Raw genomic sequence first — 20885 nt, forward strand, 5'->3', positions numbered from 1 at the left:
GCCCGCCCTGCGGAAGTGGCCTCCCGGAAATGCCCTTTCTGAGCCCTCATTGGCTCAGCGTGGTGGCAATCCGCGCCGAGCCTTCTGGGTAATGCAGTTCCTTCCTTCCTGGATCTGGAGCCTGTATTTCCTCAGCTGACTGGAGGAGTGGGTTTGGGGGCATCTGGGGCAACGATACACCAAGTATACTAAGTGCCCTCCAGCGCCTTCTGTGGAGGACATCTGCGGGGCAAGTTTGTCTCCAGTGCACCTGCGAGGCGTCCTTTAGCTGCTGGTTTTGCGCGTCTTTCTTCAGGATCTGCTCTTTCGGAATGCCAGCCGTTGCGTTTCTTCACGCAGGCCACCTGGCATCTGTCCCTTCAGGCCGAATCTAGCTGGGGAGGTGGCTCAGGTCTCTAACAGGATCTACCCGACCTCCGTTGAATCCACTAAGTTCATGTCACAAAATACACTGTTAAGAGTATCTGCTCCTGATGCAATCAGAAGTGTAGCTCTGCCTGCGCAGGGGTGTGGCTAGAGGAAAGCTGGATTCAGGTCAGATGCCTCTGGCTCTCATTATACATTAATTGCAAACAATGGAGAACATGTGAAGAACATCAAATACATGCAATTACAGGCATTCCACCGAGACAATGAGGGTTGGGTTCCAGACCAAACAAGTGAATGTGTCAATAAAGCTACTCACAAGAATTTTTTGGTTTCCCAGTGCAGGTAAAATTTATGTTTACACTACACACTACTGTAGTCTGTTAACTGTGCCAAAGCGTTATGCCAAAAAATAATGTACATACCCTACTTTTAAAATTATTAATAGCCCTGACCTGTGTTGCTCCATGGTTAGAGCATCATCCTATACACCAAAGGGTCATGTGTTTGACTCCACTGTCAGGGCACAGACCCAAGTTCAGTCAAGGCAGTGCATGAGACAATCAATGGATGCTTCTCTCCCACATTGATGTTTCTCTAACTCTCTCCCACTTCTTCTGTCTCTACAGGCAAAAAACGGATCCTTAGGTGAGGATAACAATATGCATGGTAGGGTGAATGAAATAAGATTAGGAACATATTCATGAACTATAGAGTAAATGAGGTTCACATTCATACTGATAATTGACCTATGTATATAACTCAAAATTTTTTACATCACAAGGAATATTATATTTAAAAAGATTTATGGGGCCCGGCTGGGCATAGCTCAGCGGTTGAGCATTGATCTAGGATCCAGAAGATCAGGGTTCGATCCCCAGTCAGGGCACATGCCTGGGTTGCAGGCTCGATCCCCAGTCGGTGGTGTGCAGGAGGCAGCTGATTAATGACTCTCTCATCATTGATGTTTCTCTCTCCCCACTCTCCTTTCCTCTCTCTGAAATCAATAAAGATATATTTTAAAAACATAAAATAAAATAAAAATAGTAATCCAATAAATATCTGTTTAAAAATGGAAAGCGCTTTTTACTCATGTTTGTCAGATTTCAGCCAGTGCTGAGTTATCATTCTCGGAACTTTTCGAAGAATGAGTTGCAAATGGAATCTGTAGGAAGATATTACTAACATGGTTTTGATGAAGGTGGGTATTAAGTTTCCGGCTGAATTTAGTGAAAGCCAGACAAACATTAAAAAGCATGCCAATAAAACAGTGTAACATACAAACAGGAAGATAATCAGGCATGTTAAGAATTTGAAAGCTAAACTATAAAAGTGTTAGAATTCAACGTGCAGAGTTTGAACTGGTCAACTTACCTCTAACCTGCTTTGTGCTTAGGGGAACCCTAGCTGTGACCATCATTATTACTCTCTTTAAAATAAACTGCAATTTTTCTTATATAGGTTGTGTCCTAAAAAGTGTACTTGTGTCTCTCCAGAAACTGGAATCTGGAGTAATGATCTCATTTGCGATCAGTGTGCTGAGCACTGCAGTTAGTGTTTGTGCTAAAAAAAAAACCCACAACTGTTTTCAAACCAAAGGTCTCTGGTGTACACACAAGAAGACCAGAAAGGAGGATGCAGGCCCAGAATAAGGTCAGGGCTTAAGGGAAGAAATGTCTCATACAGCCAGTATGTCCTATAGAGGACAGAATCACATAGGCAGTTGGTCCCTTGCATAGAAAAGAGGCGAGCACTCTCCCAACGAAACCCAAATTCTGTAGATCTTCAGAATCAGTTCTGAATATTAGGTCCTAGAATTCATGTACAGGTTCCCTTTCTCCAGGGTGAATGTCACTGGCATATAAGAACATCACTTGAAGGGTTAAGCTGAGACCGCAAATGCATCAGAGTACATGGGATCACAGGCAGACACCCAAAGTGAGGGTGAAGGTGGAGAAACCCAGCCCAAATTACTGAGGTCTCCTGAGGGTCAAACTCTATGCTGGGATAAAAGGGGAGGCAGACAAATGGCAGTTCAGACTCAAAGGTTCCCCCGGGAGAAACCACTGTAGCTGACAGATAATGCTGTTCCAGTAAAGACTGAGGGACAGAGGGGAAGTGCTCTGACATTTTAGAACAGGGGAGAATCATAATTGCAACAATGGAAACAGCAGCTTCAGCTGAGCCTCCCTGGTCCTCAGAGTGTACATGCCCCAGTGAGGGCCTCACAGTAGTGGTAGTGTCCCTAGTTCTGGAGCCAGAGTCCCAAAGTTGGAATCCAGTTTCTTACACTTGACTCGTCTGTTGAGTAAACTTGGAGAACCTACTTTATTTCTCTAATCATGGATGTTCCCAGCAATTCGATATTGGTTTCGACTTCCCAGGTTGTTGTGAGAATTAAGAGAAAATGCTAACAAAGCTAACCCTGAAATCCTGGCAAAAAGTACTCAGCTTGTTACTTTTGATCCTCAAAGTCCTAGGTAAGTGCCATCATCGCCATGTCAGATTCAGCCAACTGAAATGCAGGAAGCTCTAGCAAATTGGCTGGAGATTCCCCAGTGGAGACCAGACACTGAGACCTGAGTGCCCACAGCACCTACCTCCCTGCAGGTTGGTCAGCATGTTCTAAAAGCCCGATTCCCCCCCCCCCCCAAAAGCTCTTAAATACCAAGGGGCTTATTGGCATTGGGGAAGTGAAGGGTTCCTGTCCTGGGAATGTCTCTTAAGGCAAAGGATGGGGTTCGTGGAGGGTAGACAGGCTGCAGACACATCTGCTGCACTGTAAACGGGCACCTTAGCTGTTGATCTCCTGCAACACCTCAGGGACAAAGACATACCTCATACCTATTTTAGAGAAAATAAAACTGAGGCTCAGACCAGAAAAAGTGTTTTATCCCATCAGTGTCAATAATATTCAGGAATGTAGGATTCAAAACCAGGGTGCCTGATACAGAGTATGGGAGTCTGATTACTGCCCTACCACTTCCCACTGCACTGGGCTTTGGGACTTTAAACCCTTGCCCATTAGCATGCCATCTGATGCCCTTGAAGAGTCCTGTTCTAACCAAGGAACCCCCATGACAGCAAACCAGAAAAATAGAACACTACAAAGCAATGGCTTATTGTACTATCAAATGTCTAGACTTCTGTAATAGATTTAATAGTGCAAGTTAAAATTAAGTGCCCATTACATTATGCATAGCATAAACCAAGTGAAAAATATTAGAAAATAATATTCCAATACAAAAAAATTTATTCCATAAAGCATGAAAAGCACAAAAATGAGTGAAATTCCAACATGCATCTTTGTTTCACTGTCCTATTGTTAAAGAAAATTGCCAAAACTAATAGATTTGGCAGAACATCTGATCAGACTTTTTACCAAAGATGCAGAGGCAGCAAATACACATCTGAGAAAAGACTCACCATACCTCCTTAGAAAAATACAATCATTGAGGTAGCATGACAAAGTTATTTAAAAAGTTTAAAGAATGATTAACCAAACCAAATATCCTGTAGTAGATGGAGAAACTGAATCCCTCATACAATGCTGAAAGAATGCAAAAAGCTACAATCAGTTTAGATCACAACTTGCTAATCTCTATAAGTCAAACATTCACCTGCCCTCCAATACAAATGTTTTATTATGAGCTATTGACAAAGGTAAATGAAACTTATCTACATAAAGAATTATACACAAATGTTTGTACCAGATTTATTTTAAATAGTAAAAAATTACAAATAACTGAATGTCTGTAAACAAAGGAATGGATAAACTAATGGTAACATATTCAAAGATAAGATATTTCTCCGGGGGAAAAAAGCTACTAATATATCATTACTAAATCTCCAAATATTGATACAATGTATATAAAAGCAGAATCACATCATGTAAGTTTTAGAAAATGCAAAGTTATGTAAAGCTGTGAAAGGCAGGGGAAATTCTCTGATAAGTAGACATCATCTTTCCTCAATAATTTTTAACATTATGTACATGCAAAGGAACTCTTTCCTGAGTGAAATCTCTGAGTTTGTATGACACGTCTCCTAAAGCCTTCAACAAACCCATGGCATTTATGCAGATATTCTACAGTATGAGTTTGCTGATGTATAGAGTAGTTCATGGTTAAGCCGTTTCCATGTGCAGTGCATATATAGTTTCTCTCCATATAAACTCACAGATGTGCAATGCGCATGTTTTTCCCAATTGTCTTCACACACTGACTTGCATGTAAAGATTCTCTCTTGTATGAGTATGCCAATGTACATTGAGATGACTCTTCATGGTAAAGCCTTTATCACATTCATTGCACATATAGGATTACTACTTTTTTTATAGTGGCTGTGCCATTATTTATTTACATCCTGTATGTGTTGGCTAATGTCTGATGAGACTATTCTTCTCTGTGAAATGTCTCCCATATTCAGTATACATATAGCTTTTCTCCTGTATTAGCTGATATCTGATGAGATTACTCTTGAATGTAAAGCGTTTCCCACATTCATTGCAAATATACATTTTTTTCTGAGGTATGGGTTAGCTCATGTACAAGGAGATGTTTTATGCTGAAGCCTTTTACACATATACTGCAAACCTAGGGCTTATGTCTCATATGTGTTGGCTCATGTCTGAGGAGAGGGCACTTACTGGCGAAGCCTTTCCCACACACATTGCATACATAGGGTTTCTCTCCAGTATGGGTTTGCTGATGTAAAATGAGATTGTGTTTTGCTGAGAAGCATTTCCCACATTCACCACATATATAAGGTTTCTCTCCTGTATGACTTCGATGATGTTCACTTAGGTAGCGCTTATTGGTGAAGCCTTTCCCACACTTACTACACATAAAAGGTTTCTCTCCTGTATGAGTTAGATGATGCTCACTAAGAGTACGCTTCCTAATGAAGCCTTTCCCACACTCATTGCATACATAGGGTTTCTCTCCAGAATGAATTCTTTTATGTAAAAGGAGGTTGTACCTTGTTGATAAACTTTTCCCACATTCATGACAATTATGTTTCTCTCCTGTATGAGTCCGTTGATGTGAAACCAGCTGCACTTTGACTGGGAAGCCTTTTCCACATTCACTGCATACATAGGGTTTCTCTCCTGTGTGCATTCGCTGATGTATAATCAGACCACGCTTCACAGTGAAACCTTTTCCACATTCACTGCACATATATGGTTTTTCTGAACTATGAATTCGCTGATGTATAGTGAGAGCACGTTTCATGGAGAAGCCTTTTCCACACACATTACATACATAGGGTTTCTCTCCAGTATGAGTTCGCTGATGTCCAGTAAGGCAGCACTTCGTTGAGAAGCCTTTCCCACATTCACTGCATGTATAAGGTTTCTCTCCTGTATGCGTTCTCTGATGTATAGTGAGATTAAACTTTGCAGAGAAGGTTTTTCCACATACACTGCATCCATGGGGTTTCTCACCTGTATGAATTTTCTTATGTGTAGTAAGGCGACTCTTCTCAATAAAGCCTTTTCCACATTCACTGCATATATGAGGCTTCTCTACTGTATGAGTGTTCTTATGTAGAGTGAGTATAAACTTTGTAGAGAAGGTCTTCCCACATAGATTGCATCGATGGGGTTTCTCTCTTGTATGAGTTTTTTGATGGGTAGTGAGACTGAACTTTGTAGAGAAGATCTTCCCACATAGACTGCATTCATGGGGTTTCTTGCCTCTATGAGCTTGCTGATGATACATGAACCCAGACTTTTTGATGAACACTTTCCCACATTCACTACACGTATAAGGTTTCTCTTTCACGTGAGTTTTCTGATGTATATTCAACTGTGATTTCTTGAGGAAGGTTTTGTCACATTCAGTGTATTCACTTTGTTTCATTCTTGTGTGAATTCTCTGATGTTCAGTAAGCCTGGATTTTCTGGAGAAGGCTTTTCCACTCAGACTGCATCCATGAGGTTTGTCTCCAGTATGAACTGTCTGATGATCAATGAGCTCAGATATATTGATGAAGGCTTCCCCACATTCAATGCATATGTGGGCTTCCCCTATGGTGTGAGTTCTATGTTGCTGAATGACCTGGGATTTATTATTGATGGGTTTGGTATTGAGAGGCAATATAAACTGTTCATGGTTACTGTGCAGAATGGTTGTCTCACCTGCATTCAAATCAACAAAGTTAGGTAAGTTACAGCTTCTGTTTTAGTTTCCAAAATATGTATTTGATTTTAAAGGATGTTCACGTATCTCAAATAAATCACTATTGTGCTTTAATAGGATATGACCTTCACCCTTATCAACAATATTTGCAAACATATTATGTCCACAGCATCATTCCACATTTGGAATTAATGCTGACAAGGAACACCAACATTCCTAAGTTCTAGAAAGAAGAGAACAGTGAATCATCCTGTAATCTCTCCTAATCTTAGGTTAAGACAAAACTGTTTCTACAAACCTTACTTCATGTGAAATAATTATTTATTGATAATCATATGTGTTGTAGAATAAGAAATGTATTTGGTCTTCACCCACAGATCTTGACACTGAGCTTGTAAAACACTTGTAATTTCCTAAGTGTTAGGTGTATCTTTTGTTTTACATTAAAAAATAAGGCTTTCAATAACAACTGAGTTCATGTTAATGAAATGAGATAGCAAAAAATTTCTACACAGCCTCAGGATGGAGTTATTCACCAGAAAGAACAACTGATTAGAAGGCTAGGCTTTCAGCTCCATCCACTGACCTCTGGGAAAGGAGGAAGGGCCTAGAAATTAAAACTCTATAAAAACTCTTAACCAGATCTGATCAGCTTTCTTGGTTAGTGAACAAATCCGTGTGCCCAGTAGGTGGTTCATCCCAGTTCCATGGGGACAGAAGCTCTTGTATTAAGGAATCCTTCAGACCTTGCCCTATGTACCTATTCATCTCTACCCTTTATAATAAACAAGTAAACATAAGTATTTCTCTGAGTACTAAGAGCTACTCTAGCTTTAATTGATTGAACCCAAGGAAGGGCTCTCGAGAACTTCCAATTTATAGCCAGTTGGTCAGAAGAACCGATGACAAACTGGATTTGCGATGGATATCTGAAGGTGAGACAATCTTATAAGATGGAACTCTTAACTTGTAGGGTATGAGACTATTTCTAGGCAGATAGTGTCAGAATGGAGTTAAACTTGTAAGACACCGAGTTTTAATAATTGTAGGTACAGACACAAAAATAAAATAAAGGCAATCGAAGTCTGGGAAACATGGTAAAAGGAGCAATGGAGATGTTAGAGGCGAATGAAATCAAGATATATAGGGTGAGGCAAAAGTAGGTTTACAGTTGTTTATAAGGAAAATGATGCAATAATACATAATATAATAATGAACTCTGTGATTCACATACAACTGTAAACCTACTTTTGACATACTCTGTATTTATTTATTATTTTTTTAATCCTCACTTGAGGCTATGTTTTTAGCGATATTTTAGAGAGAGGTAGGGAGAAGGGGAGAGAATGATTGATCAGCTGCCTCCCACATACACCCCAAGGAGGAATTGAACACATAATCTTTCATTTACAGGATGACACTCCATCCACCTGGGCCACACTGGCCAGGGCAGCCCACTTATTGGCTCAATGGGGAAAGCAGATAGACGTTAATGAAAGTGAGGACTCAAGGTTACTCCAAGAATTGGGTGGCTTGAGCCAGTGGGTAGATGGAATGGCTCTTTGAGGCAAAATTTAAGATGGCTATTACATGTCCAAGTACAAAGATGAAGAAACTGGATTAATATAAAATCTTAAAAATGGTCTTATCTGAAAATAGCAAGATCTCATCAACATACACAAATTCTTGAAAGTAAGTACTAAATGACACTGTATTTTGAAACATGTAGGATAAAATTTGAAAGCACACGTAAAGTTTTGGAATACAGTAAGCCCTCAGAAGAGAAGCAATCACTGAGGACTGTGATCAGGTGCATACCTGCAGACCCAGGTGTACAGAACAAATACATGGAGAGCAAGGAAGTGGATCATCAACATCTGATTTCCAGAGAAGTGTAAAACCTATAGAGGGTTATGATGTACCAAAAACTTGCCATTTTTCCTCATTCTGCAGACAAACTAACTCTCCTAAAGTGCTAATTTCAAATTTAGACAAAAGCTTCTGTAATCAAGACCCTAATTAATTATATGGCTGTAATATACTCTACTACGTTCCTACATAAAAAGGGATGATCGGATGATATACAGTACAGTGATGACTCAGCAGGAATGGGTAACACCATTTCTGGACATTTAATTATTTTTTAATTTTTCTTTTTAATTGATTTCAGAGGGAGGGAGAGATAAAGACATTGACAGAGAATCATTGACCAGCTGCCTCCTGCATGCTCTCTACTGCGGATCAAGCCCCCAACCCGGGCATGTGCCCTGAATAGGAATCAAACCCGTGAACTCCCAGTGCATGGGACAAAGCTTAACCAACAGAGCCATACCAGCTTGGCTATTTCAGCACATTTTAAAGAACTAGCCTTGCCCCGCTGGGCATGGCTCAGTGATTGAGCATCGACCTAGGATCCAGGCGATCGGGGTTCAATTCCTGGTCAGGGCACATGCCTGGGTTGCGGGCTAGGTAGCCAATCAATGACTCTCTCATCATTGATGTTTCTATCTCTCTCTCCCCTCCTTTCCTCTCTCTGAAATCAACAAAGATATATTAAAAAAAAACCAAAAAACAAAAAAACTGGCCTTGACTGATTTTTAAAATATAACCTCTGATTTCCTGTAATATCCTGCCTAAGTATCTACTTATGCCTAAAATTTCAGGCGACACCATGTAGTTTATGTGAACAATGCGATTTATGGCATGTGACTATTTTAGTGTGTCTTAGACTTTGTGCAACAAAACCTTCTGATTTTAAGGGCCTACACAAATTATCTGGGTCAGCTTCCCTGGCTGGCAATCCTTCCACCTGTTAGCAAACACTGTTCTGGGGGAACTCAGAAATTTTTTAAGATGATAAATATTTATTATCTATTTCTATGGGTCTGGAGTACCAGCATAGTGTAATTGGGTCCTTTTCCCAGGGTCTCAAGAATACATGAAGATATTAATGCCAAAGCCATGATCTCATCTGGAGCTGGGTACCTCTGTCAAGCTCACTGGTTCTTGGCAGAATTCAGTTCCTGTGGTTGTGGAACAGAGGCCCTCAGCCCCGAGTTGGCATGCTGTTTCCTGATAGGTGACCCTCTCAACAGCACAACAGTTTGCTAGAAGGGTAATAGAAGAGCACCTCTCTCAATTCTGCATCTTGGCTCTTAATTTTAGACACTTTTAAAAGGCTCACCTGGATTAGATCAGGGCAATTTAGACCTTTTTTCCTTTTTTTAATAAAATCTTCACCAGGGGATAGTTTTTCCATTGCTTTTTCAGAGAGTGGAAGGGGGAAATAGAAACACTAACGTGAGGGAGACATATCGATTGGTTGCCTCCTGCACCTGCCGAACCAGGGCCAGGGATAAAGCCTGCAACCGAGGTATGTGTCCCTGGCCAAAATAGAACCCAGGACCCTTTAGTTTGCAGGCCGATGCACTAACCACTGAGCCAAACCAGCTAGGGCAATTGAGCCTTTTTCATGTGACTCCTGGATTCTTTCCTATGCAACTTTTAGCTTTGATAATTTATTTTTTATTTTTTTATTTTAAAGATATGTTTATTGATTTCAAAGAGAGGAAAGCAGGGGGAGAGAGAGAGAGAGACAGACAGAAACACCAATGATGACAGAGTCATTGATCGGCTGCGTAGCCCGCAACCTGGGCACGTGCCCTGACCGGGAATCGAACCCTGATCCCCTGGATCCTAGGTTGATGCTCAACCCCCGAGCCACGTCCGGCCAGGCAGGTTTGATAATTTAATTTCTATTGTTTTACTGTCACAAATTGTAACCATGAGTTTAACAGTACACTTTCCTCCCTGATAATGACCACCTTCTACATTGTAGGCAAAGTGATCCATTTTAAGAATTAGTTAAATAAAGGCACTTCTCTATTCAAAAGTCATTAATGGTTTCTCACCTCAATTGGAATGAAAGCAAGGTCTTCAATGGCCTCAATAAGTAGTGTGTGACCTACATCCAAATACCCCAAGCTGCCACCTCACTGTCCTTATCTGCAGTGATTTTTCCTCTTGCTCATTACCCTCTATTCAGACAAGCTTCCTAGACGTTCCTCAAACACATTCCAGACTCACCCCTTTGAACTTCCTATCATCTCATGTTTGGAAAACTCCAGCGAGCTGACTCAGATCCCTTATCTATGTTCTCAAAGGCACCTTATCAAAGAGCCATTCCAAATCCTAAAAGCACAATTTGGGGATGAACAACCACTGTGCCACTGGATGTATTAATTTTCCTTACAGCAATTTTTACCCTAAGCTGTATGTTTATTATTGATTATATAGTACTTCTGCTGAGAACCAAAGTAATATATAAAGATTAGGAACAAGGTCTATTATATTTAAAAATCTTCTTTGTACTGCTGTTGGTTTAAAAAATATTAGGCTGTCATTAGCAAGTTTTAAAAGGAATAAAGTTATCATCTCTACTGTAGGAGGCAATCACAAGTATTGAACACATTAAGGAGTGTTTAGGAAACACACAGAAACTTTCTAATCAAGACGATAGCAGATCACAAAGATCACTAAAAAAACTGCAATTCCATATGACAGGAACCTTGGTTACCTGTGAATATGTGTCATCAGGCTAGGGTGGGAAAGTATTCAATTTTATTTTTACATCCTAGCAATAATCAAAAAATGCAATCAGTTAAACAATTCCATTTACTACATAATAAAAAGAGAATCTTGCTGGTTTGGCTCAATGATTTCAGCCAGTGGACTGTAGGTCCCAGGTTCGATTCTGGCCAAGTGCAAACTCCAACCCTGGCCTAGTCGGGGCATTTGCAGGAGGCAACCAATCGATGGGTATCTCACATCAATGTTTCTTTCTCTCTCTCCTTTCCACTCTCTCTGAAAAGGAATGGAAAAAATAACCTCGGTTGACAATAAAAAAAAGAAAAACAACCAATTTCATAATTAGAAATAAATTTAAGAAAGGGAAGTGTAAAACTGTTATTCTGAAACTGATAAAACATTGTTGGAAAAAACTGAAGACCCAATTAGATAGAAAGAAACCCAATGATCCCGGATTAGGATCTACAATATGGTTAAAATGGGAATAGTACTCAATTAGGATGCAGATTGAAAGGACTCACTATCAAAGTCCTGTTTTGTGGGGTTTTTCTTCAGAAATTTACAAGCTGATTCTAAAATTGAAATAAATATGTAAGTATTCAAAAGTCAAAATCATTGGGAAAGAGAAGAACAGAGTTGGCAGATACACTCTTTCCAATTTCAAAACTTACTACAAAGCTAAAGGAATCAAGGCCACGATGAGACTGCATGTATAAAATGTTCCAAAGTCGATTGTGGTAATGGTTGCACAACTATATGAATATACTAAAAACCAATTGAGTATATAATTTAAATGGCTAAATTGTATGGTATGTGAATAAAATCTTAAGTTTGGGCTGCAACTCATATAGCATGTTAAGCTCTTTTCTTGTTCATAAAAAAACCCCACAAAAATAGTACAGACCTTTAAAGAGCAGAGTTCAATAGGGAAAATTTTTTTAAAAATAAGTAAAATAAATAAATAAACAAGAGAGCTCCATGTGTTGGAAACAACCCAGGTGATACCAGAATGAATCGACTTTGAAGTGTTTAGTGTGGAAAAAGAAATTGCATGGAAAAAAGGATGGAGGGAAGGTGATTCCTGCTCTCACACACACAAAATGAGGAGTCAGAGGCCAGCTGTCATATCTATGAGTAAAACACAGACGAAAGAAGTGTACAGTAGACAATATTGAGGGAGGAGTCAAGTTTGGAGTCCATTTCACAGAACAGAAATAAGTTAACTCATGGGAATTGAGGAAACCTTTAAGAGTGATGAGAACTGAGTATTAAGAATTTTGTGGTGCCCGGCCGGGCGTGGCTCAGTGGTTGAGCATCCACCTAGGATCTAGGAGATCCGGGTTCAATTCCCGGTCAGGGCACATGCCTGGGTTGTGGGCGCGATCTGCAGTCAGGGGCATGCAGGAGGCAGCGAATCAATGACTCTCTCATCATTGATGTTTCAACTCTCCCTCTCCTCCCTTCCTCTCTCTGAAATCAATAAAGATACATTAAAAAAACAACAACAAAAAAACTTTGTGGTAAGGAGGGCAAAAAACGACATAAATGCACTGGGAAAAATAGGTTATTATGGGGACACAGCATCCAAGGTGGGATTGGATGTTATGCAGGGAAATCATTATTTCCAAACGGGGTACAAAGGCCCAGTAGCAAGAAAAAAGTGATGAATTCAAAGTTGTTTGCAGAGAGGCCTGGAAAGTGGATTTTCATAGCAAGAGAGTTGATAACACAGGCAGAGACAGTGGTTGTGGACAAAGATTTGAGAATCCTTGGAAGAAAAAAAACACAAACAAAAACAAGGTGCAGATAAAATAAGCCAGGGACAGAGCTCAGAAGAGAAAAAAGGGGGATGTTTTCCCCTAAACTTCTACAAAGAAGTGCTTTGAGTTTCCGCATTTACTGTATCAGCTCTGACACTTTCTCTGGCTAGATTATGACCTTCTGGCTGCCCACCTTGCTGGTTCTCACCCACTCACCTGGAGAGACCAGACTGTAGAGCTCATCCTGTACTGTCCATGGTTCTTCCCCTTGATCCAACTTGGAAATTGTGTCTGGTTTCCTGACTTGATACCCTGCTCGTGAAAATGACAGAAGAATTAGACATATTGAATTGGACTGGGGCCTGTCAAGAAGGGAGAATGGTACATTTTAGAAAATGAACGGGTTTCATATCCATAACACAGAGACTTTTTCTCTCCAGAGAAGGGACACTATACTCTCGTCTCGGGCAAGAGAAGGATGTCAGATTCTATTTCAGGGAACTATAGTTATTCTGAAGAGTTAAGCAGCTCAGAAAGGATAAGCCACTAACGGGGCACCTCCTGAGTGACACAGGGGAGGTGTCCTCACCCACTGACTCCAGGTGGCTGTAGTTCTCCAATGTCACATCCTTGTACAGGTTCTTCTGATCGGGGTCCAGGAGCTGCCACTCCTCTGAGGTGAAGTCCACAGCCACATCGTGAAATGTCAGGGGATCCTGCAACAACTCCATGCTGTTTAATGGTGTGATGTCCTTTAGATGACATGGAAGAAATGTTAGTCTTTCTGCTCATTTTCACTTTATAGGCTGCATCTATACAGCAAGTGCGGTTTTATTTTAATATATAGTTGAATAATCACATGCCTAGTAAGATACTATTTGTAATAGCACATTCAGTCATCCATGCGTGCATCCATTAGATGTTTCTATAATGTGAAGAAGTTAAATGTACTTGTTAATCTAAAAACACTACATTCATATATTTGAGAGACAGAAAATATATGTATATAAGTATACTTTTTAGATTAATGGTTGTGGCTTTTTCTAGGCCTCTACGAATCTATCAATAAAGAAAAGGGTAAAGCAAACCCGAAGTCACCTGAGCCTGGAGCATTTTCTTCTGTTCCCTGAAAGGAGCTGGCACCAGGGAGGCTCTGTCTTGCTGTGTCTGGTTCGGCTCTAAGTTTCTGTTCAGAAATCTGTCTTCAGTCAGGTGTGTCCCTGAAAATGCTGATACTTAACTCTGCAACTTCTTCCTGTTTCTCATGAGTATTGCTCCTGGTGTACATGTAAGAAATGTTCAAAACTGTAGGAAATTTCTATGAGTTTATTTGAGCCAAACTGACGAAAATTTCCCAGACGAAAAATAACAGATTGAGAAAATGCTCTGGAGAAGGGCAGTTCTGCACCTTTTATACATTTGAAGAGGAAGACATGAGAGGGTTACCTGAAATCTGCTGGGGGGAAATAAGGGAGGTGGGAGAAAGCCAAAGGGAAACCTCTGACGTTGGATGGAGTAAAAGGAATGAATGCATTTCTTACCGAGGTGGGAACAGGATAGTTCACAGTGAACACAATACCGACTATCGCTCTGTAGTGCCCTGATGGGTGTGGCATAGAAGAATTTAACCTGACATTCCAAAGGTACATTATATCCTTCATGTAAAACAAAACAATGGACAGGCTTAGTTAAGGCACAGAGTGACCTTTGTTAAGAAAGATTCCAGTCTAGGACATGACTACCCAACATTACTTGCTTTTAGCTAGAAAGTTTTAATTTTAGAACATCTTTTGTGATTACTTTCAGCCTCTGGGTTTGTAAGGCCACCAAGCAGGCCTCTTCTGAGCTTGTCAGGCTTAGTACGTGACCCCTTTTTTGTCCATACTGGGGAGTTAGAGCCTGTGGGTTGAGAAGAAAAGTCAACGAGAGGTACGTTTCCTCTGGGACCCCTGCTCCAGAGCTCCTGATCGCAATGACCACAGTCTCTCTGATGTCCCTTTATTTGGTCTCCTGGAAGTATTTATTCTTCAGGCCAATAAAACCTTAGGTTCTAAATGTGGCGTAGGTGTTCCTTTATTGTCTGGAGTTTAAGTGAGGTGACAGTGAAGATGAGAGACATGGGTGTGCTCTTCCACGAAGTAACATGCGCACGCCTCCCCCAACCCTTCCTCCACAGGCGTGCACCTCTGAAACTGTAAGGGACCTCAGGAGGCATGAAACCAGGGCATCAATGGGCAGTGGCAGTTCCTCCCAGACAAACTCCCTGAACTTGTCCCCAAGACCCCCTTTTATCTGTCTTCTTAGGGACTCAAAGTAGCCCCACTCAGTCCTCTCCTGTTATCCTAGGCCCTTCCTTTTTCACTGTCCTGTTTAATAAGTGCCCTCTAAAATGAAAAATAATAATTTTAAAAAATGAGGGAAATGACACTCTAGGGGAAGAATAATTTTTCCTTCTTTTCTTCTAGGTTCTTTGGCTGGTCTAATAATTAAGCTAATATTGAGACAGGCTAGTAAGCCAGGACAAGCAGAACAGGGAAACTGAGGTTGATAGCTTACAACCATCTAGTAAATCACAAAATCCTATCTTCAGTAACCAAGGCCACTTAAAGAATAACTCATGCTTTTTCCTCCCCCCCCCCCAACTCTAAACTCTGAGGGATTCCATAAGGCTTGGCAACCAGGGAGCAATGGGCAGTGGCAGCCCATTTTGTCTGACTTCTTAGTGAGCCAAAGCAGCCCCATCTAGGCCCTCTCCTGCTGCTTCTTCTATCTTAGGCCCTTGTTTCACCAAACCCAGCTTTAATAAACATCCTCTAAAAATCATCTGGGCAGCACGGCTGGTGTGGCTCAGAGGTTGAGCATCAGACCTGTGATCCAGGAGATCCTGGTTTGATCCCAGTCAGGGCACATGCCGGGGGTGCAGGCCCGAACCCCATCAGGGGGCGTGTGGGAGGCAGCCGGTCAATGACTCTCATTGAGGTTTCTCTCTCCCCCTTCCTCTCTTTGAAATCAATAAAAATATATTTTAAAAAATAATAAATAAAAGTTACCCGGTCACATATTGTGACATCTTTCCTGCATGAAGTCAAGACCCCACACACATCAGCCACCACAGGCAGGCCCCCTCAGGCCCAAGCCCCACCAAGGCTCATTTCTTTCCTATAACATTTCCAGAGGACCAAGGCAGTCCCGCTTAGGCTCTCCTGTTGCATCCACTATTCTAAGCCCTTCCTTGTTTCACCATGCCCTTCTTTAATAAACATAGTTTCAAAAATAATTTGGACTGGTGTTGTGAAACCTTTCTTGCATGAAGTCAAGAACCCAGACACTGCCAGCCAGCCAGCCACTGGTAGACCTGCTAAAGGCCAGGATTTTTTTCCTCCGGTAACAATATAACACAGATTAAATGGGGGGTAGGGGGGGAGAATCAAAAAGTTAAAACATGTATACCCCCATATACATGGAAGTGACCCAGGAAAGCGGAGTAACTGGCCAAATTGGCAAATGCCATCATCTGAAATACCACCTTCACCTGAAGTCAAAAAGTGTGGGAGGTGGAGTCACTTAGCAGAGATTATCCAGAAAAACACAGTAAACAAGCTTAAGGTTCTTCTGCAAATGTTAAATCCCGCTTCCGCCACTGATTGTTAAAGCAGTTTAGTCACAGTGAAGGAGAAAAGCCCTTACAGGTGAGGCTGCTCTTACAAATGTAAATATCCCTCACAAGCCGCAGCTTCTAGGTTTTCTCCCAGGGCTTCAGATTCTTCAAATTAACAAGCCTAAAATAACCAATATTTCAAAGTCGCATATTTTTAGTGTGGCAAAATGCTTCCCTTTAAACTCAAGGAGTTATGTATTTAAAAGAGAAGATTGTCTCCCAGAACCGACTACCAGATTTTCACATACATAGTTAGAACTCTACCATGTACCTATGCTCATAGGTAGTTCAAGCACTAGCAATGGGAGCTGGAACCACCACGGTTAACTAAGATGGACCAGGACTTACTAATACACTGGGATATGGGTCACCTTGCCAGAGGGATGGATATTAAGTAAAATCGAGATTCTGTTAGCAAAGGAAAACGTATGAATGTATGTCAGGCAAATAAGCAAGAGTGTCCCCTGCTATCTATATATTAAGAGCTGAGAGCAGGCGCTGGCAAACATTTTCTGAAAGAGACAGATTAACATTTTCCAATTTGCAGACCAAAATGTCTGCCACAACGACCCAATCCTGCCTTTGCAGAGCCAAAGGTGCCACAGAGGATACATGACAAATAGGTGTTGCTAGTTTAGTCCCTGGCTCTGTAGTCAAATGGTGGATTAAAGGTTAAAATCAGATGGTTTGGCCCGGCCAGCATGGCTCAGTGGTTGAGCATCGACCCATGATCCAGGAAATCGCGGTTGGATTCCAGGTCAGCGCACAGCCCAGGCTGTAGGCTGTGCAGGAGGCAGCCCATTAATGACTCTCATCATTAATGTTTCTCTCTTCCTCTCCCTTCCTCTCTCTGAAATCAATACAGACATATTAAAAATAAAATAAAATCAGATGGTTTGAAACTAGTGCCCTGGGCCCTGCTGCCTTCCCTGCAGCCGCCGAGGCCTCGGCCTTCACCAAGCCCCGGGGCCCGGGCGCCCCAACTCCGCCCCCACGATCCTCCGGGACCGGACCCCGGTCACACCTCCTCGTTCACCGGAAACCCGGGCAGGCGCCCCGCGACCCCGACCCCGCCGGCCCGGCGCCACTCGCCGCCTGTTACACCCCCAGCCTGAACCCCACGCCGCGGTCACCTTAAATGCCACGCGCACCCCCTGCAAGTGGGGTGACCCGCAGGACCCCGCGCCCGGACAGTCGGGACAAGGGCGTTAGCTCCACAGACGCCTCAGCTGCGCCCCGGGCCCCCGCGACCTCGCACACGCGCGCCCCGTTCCCCTCAGTGCTTCTAGTCCGGCTTCCCCAGGTCCCATTAACTAGCTCCGCCCGGGCGCGGCTGCCCCCCTGCGGCCCCGGGACCGTCCCACGCTCCGCACACCAGCACGCCCACTCGTCACCGAGAGAAACAAAACTATAGTGACAAAAAACACACACACAACCCACACAAAAAAAACCCACAACTTTTGGGGATGAGACCCCCACACTGACCTGAATTCCTCTCCAGACCTACATAATGGGCTCAAACTCTGCAGTCTCCGGAACCACCTCGGCGCTGGCACCCGTCCGGCTCGGTCTGCAGCAGCCCACGAGGATCCGAGGATTTTGAGAAAACGCGGCCGACGACTGCTGGTGACGACTTCCGGTCTTCGTTGGCAATATGTCCGCGCCCAAGAGTCGGTGGCGCCATGGGGGCCGCCATGTTGGGACACGTGATTTCCGTACAGAAGGCAAACGGAAACCAATGGCAAGCTTCTTGCACATAATTTCGTGCAGGAAGTGGTTTTTAAGGACAGAAAAAGATTTGGTCAGTGTGAGGCTGTCCATCACCAATCAGGGAAAAAGAGCGGCTGGGACGAAGTGAAGTTGTCATGGGGATGGGGCCTCAGAGAAAGGCCACTGAAAGGGAAGCCAGCAAAAGCCAGGAACCAGTGAGAAAGGCGCAACCAGAACTAAGAATCCAAAATTATTAAGGCCCATTGCTCTTTGTACAAGGTCCCAATATCAGCCAATGGGGTAAGTCTTTGCAACAAAAGATGCTGGGATAACTGTGTGTCTGTTTGCAGAAAAATAAATTGAGGCCCTTAACTCCAACCTAAACAAAAATCAACTTACAATAGATCACAGATCTAAGTATGGGATGAAACTATAAAACTTAGAGAAGAACCTGAGTTAGCCACTAAGAGAAGGCACTAAAGGATTAGCCACAAAATAAAAAATAATAAATTGGACTTAATTAAAATTTGAAACGTTTGTACTTCTAAGCATAACATTTAAGAAAGTGAAGAGTGTGCTGTCTGGTGTGAAATAATGTTCAGTCCCCATGCAGACACTGTCATGGCATCAACAGATGAAATAATCGTTATTTCCCAGCAAGGCAGTGAGATCCTGGGATATAAATCTTTATCACAGGTTCAGATGCTCACTTTCAACACCTTCAATGGTGCCAACATTGTAACCATCTTGGCAACGAATGTAAATTTGCTAAGTAATCATATTCCCAGATACATGTCATAGTCTTAGAAAAAATAGACAACATCCCAGAAAATAGAGTAAGAAATATTATGTAAATTATTTTCTGGTGTTGGAACACAAATAGAGAGCCATATGGGATTTATTCCGAGGAACGAGAAGGCCTGGTGCCATCCCATCCGCTTGCTTTGGGGCTGCCTAATATGTTGCCTCCATGCTTCCTCTACACGTGTCTGGAGTATTCTTGTCTCCACCTCTGAGCAAACACACTGGGCCTCCTGAAGTTCATTCTAAGAGCTTTGCTCCCCAGGAATTGAAGAGCATGAAGACTGTGTGTTTTATTAAGTGAGTGAAACTTAGTGTCTTTATAGCAATTGCTGGCTATGAAGTTTGACCTTACAGAGCATGCGTTACAAATGGATTCTGTAGGAGTATTTTACTTACCTGTTTTTGATGAAGGTGGGTGATAAAACTTCCTACTGGATGGAGTGAAAGAAAGACAATAAATAGGCCAATAAAATATTGTAAAATACAAATAGCAGCACAATCAGTAAAGAATCTCAAAGCTAAGAAATGATAATGATCTTAGAATTCATTGAGTGAAGTTTGGACTGTGCCTGAAACTGAGGTAACACCAGGTCTATGCTTAGGGGCTTTTAGCTGTGACCATCATTATTATTCTCTTTAAAATGACCTACATTTAATTTGTATTATATACATTGTAGCCTAAAAAGTGTATTTATATCTGTTAACTGGAATCTGGAGTAAGGGTCTCAGTTGTGGCCCGAGTGTGCTGGGCACTGGGGTCAGGGTTAAAACAAACAAACAAACAAACAAACAAACAAACAAAAAACTCTGTTCCAATACAAAGATCCCTCGTGCAGACAAAAAGAAACTGCAGTCCTGGCCGATTTGCTCAGTGGTTAGAGCATTGGCCAGTGGACTGAAGGGTCTTGGGTTCGATTCTGGTCAAGGGCAGGTACCTCAGCTGTAGGCTTGATCCGCGGCCCTGACTTGTGTGGGAGGCAACCAATTGATGTGTCCCTCTCACACTGATGTTTCTCTCTGTTTCTCTCTCTCCCTTCCACTCTCTCTGAAAAAGCAATGGAAAAAATATCCTCAGTTGAGGATTTAAAAAAAAAAAGAAAAGAAACTGCAGAGACAACATGGGTTCAGAATACGGTCTGGACCGCAGGGAACACATGGTGAGCACTATTGTCTCGTACAGACACTCTGCAGAGGACAGAATAACGTCAGCAGTGGGGCCCCTGCATGGAGGAGAGGTGAGCACTCACCCAATGAGACCAGATGCTGCAGGTGTCCAAGATCACTTCTGAATATGAGGTTCCAAAATTTACACCCAGTTTTCCCCTATCCCGCAGGGTGACTGTCAGAGCCAGACTCTAAGAGACAGACTGAGGCCCCAAGCTCACCTCAGTGGATGGGATCATAGCCTGTTGCCCAAAAAGGTGGGTGAAGGTGCAGAGACCCTGCCCAAATCGCCGCGGTCTCTGGAGGGTCGTTCTCCAGGCTGGGCTCAAATAAAGGCTGACAAATGGCAGTTCAGACTCAATGAAGGCTTCCCTGCAGAAACCACTGTAGCTGACAGATGATGCTGTTCCAGTAAAGACTGAGGGGCAGGGGGGAAGTGCTCTGACATTTTAGAACAGGGGAGAATCATAATTGCAATGGAAAAGCAGCTTCAGCTGAGCCTCCCCGGCCCTCAGTGTCCGTGCCCCAGTGAGGGCCTCACAGTAGCGGTAGACAGTGTCCCTAGTTCTGGAGCCAGAGTCCCAGGTTGGAGTCCAGCCTCTTATATCTGAAACTTGTCTGTTGAGTAAACTTGGAGAACCTACTTCATTTCTCTAATCATGGATGTTCCCAGCAATTCGATATTGGTTTCAA

The 20885-nt window shown here is 42.4% G+C and overlaps 1 protein-coding gene across 3 annotated transcripts; it reads right to left on the minus strand.

The window, feature by feature from the left end:
• Positions 1–3607: 3607 nt before the first annotated feature.
• LOC308547626 (uncharacterized protein) lies at positions 3608–18095 on the minus strand. Of its 3 annotated transcripts, none has more exons than XM_081118305.1 (5): positions 18000–18095; positions 13955–14133; positions 13446–13608; positions 13073–13168; positions 3608–6508 (listed from the first exon to the last, which is right to left on the minus strand). In XM_081118305.1, the coding sequence occupies exons 2-5, from the start codon at positions 13967–13969 to the stop codon at positions 4962–4964; spliced, it is 1821 nt and encodes a 606-aa protein (XP_080974431.1). In that variant the 5' UTR covers positions 13970–14133; positions 18000–18095; the 3' UTR covers positions 3608–4961. The 3 variants fall into 3 exon arrangements, with proteins under 3 accessions (XP_080974431.1, XP_080974432.1, XP_080974433.1); XM_081118306.1 differs by having other exon boundaries at positions 13955–14161; XM_081118307.1 differs by having other exon boundaries at positions 18022–18078.
• Positions 18096–20885: the final 2790 nt, after the last annotated feature.

The sequence above is a fragment of the Miniopterus schreibersii genome (assembly GCF_964146895.1).
Source record: "Miniopterus schreibersii genome assembly, chromosome: 18".
Taxonomy (NCBI): domain Eukaryota; kingdom Metazoa; phylum Chordata; class Mammalia; order Chiroptera; family Miniopteridae; genus Miniopterus; species Miniopterus schreibersii.

Excerpts from the sequence above, each read along its gene's own strand:
- LOC308547626 (XM_081118305.1), bottom strand. Across the intron at positions 13,169-13,445 it reads CAGCCACCTGGAGTCAGTGG|GGTATCAAGTCAGGAAACCA; the intron begins GTGAGGACACCT and ends TTTCACGAGCAG. Across the intron at positions 6,509-13,072 it reads CTACAGTCTGGTCTCTCCAG|GTGAGACAACCATTCTGCAC; the intron begins GTGAGTGGGTGA and ends ATTTGAATGCAG.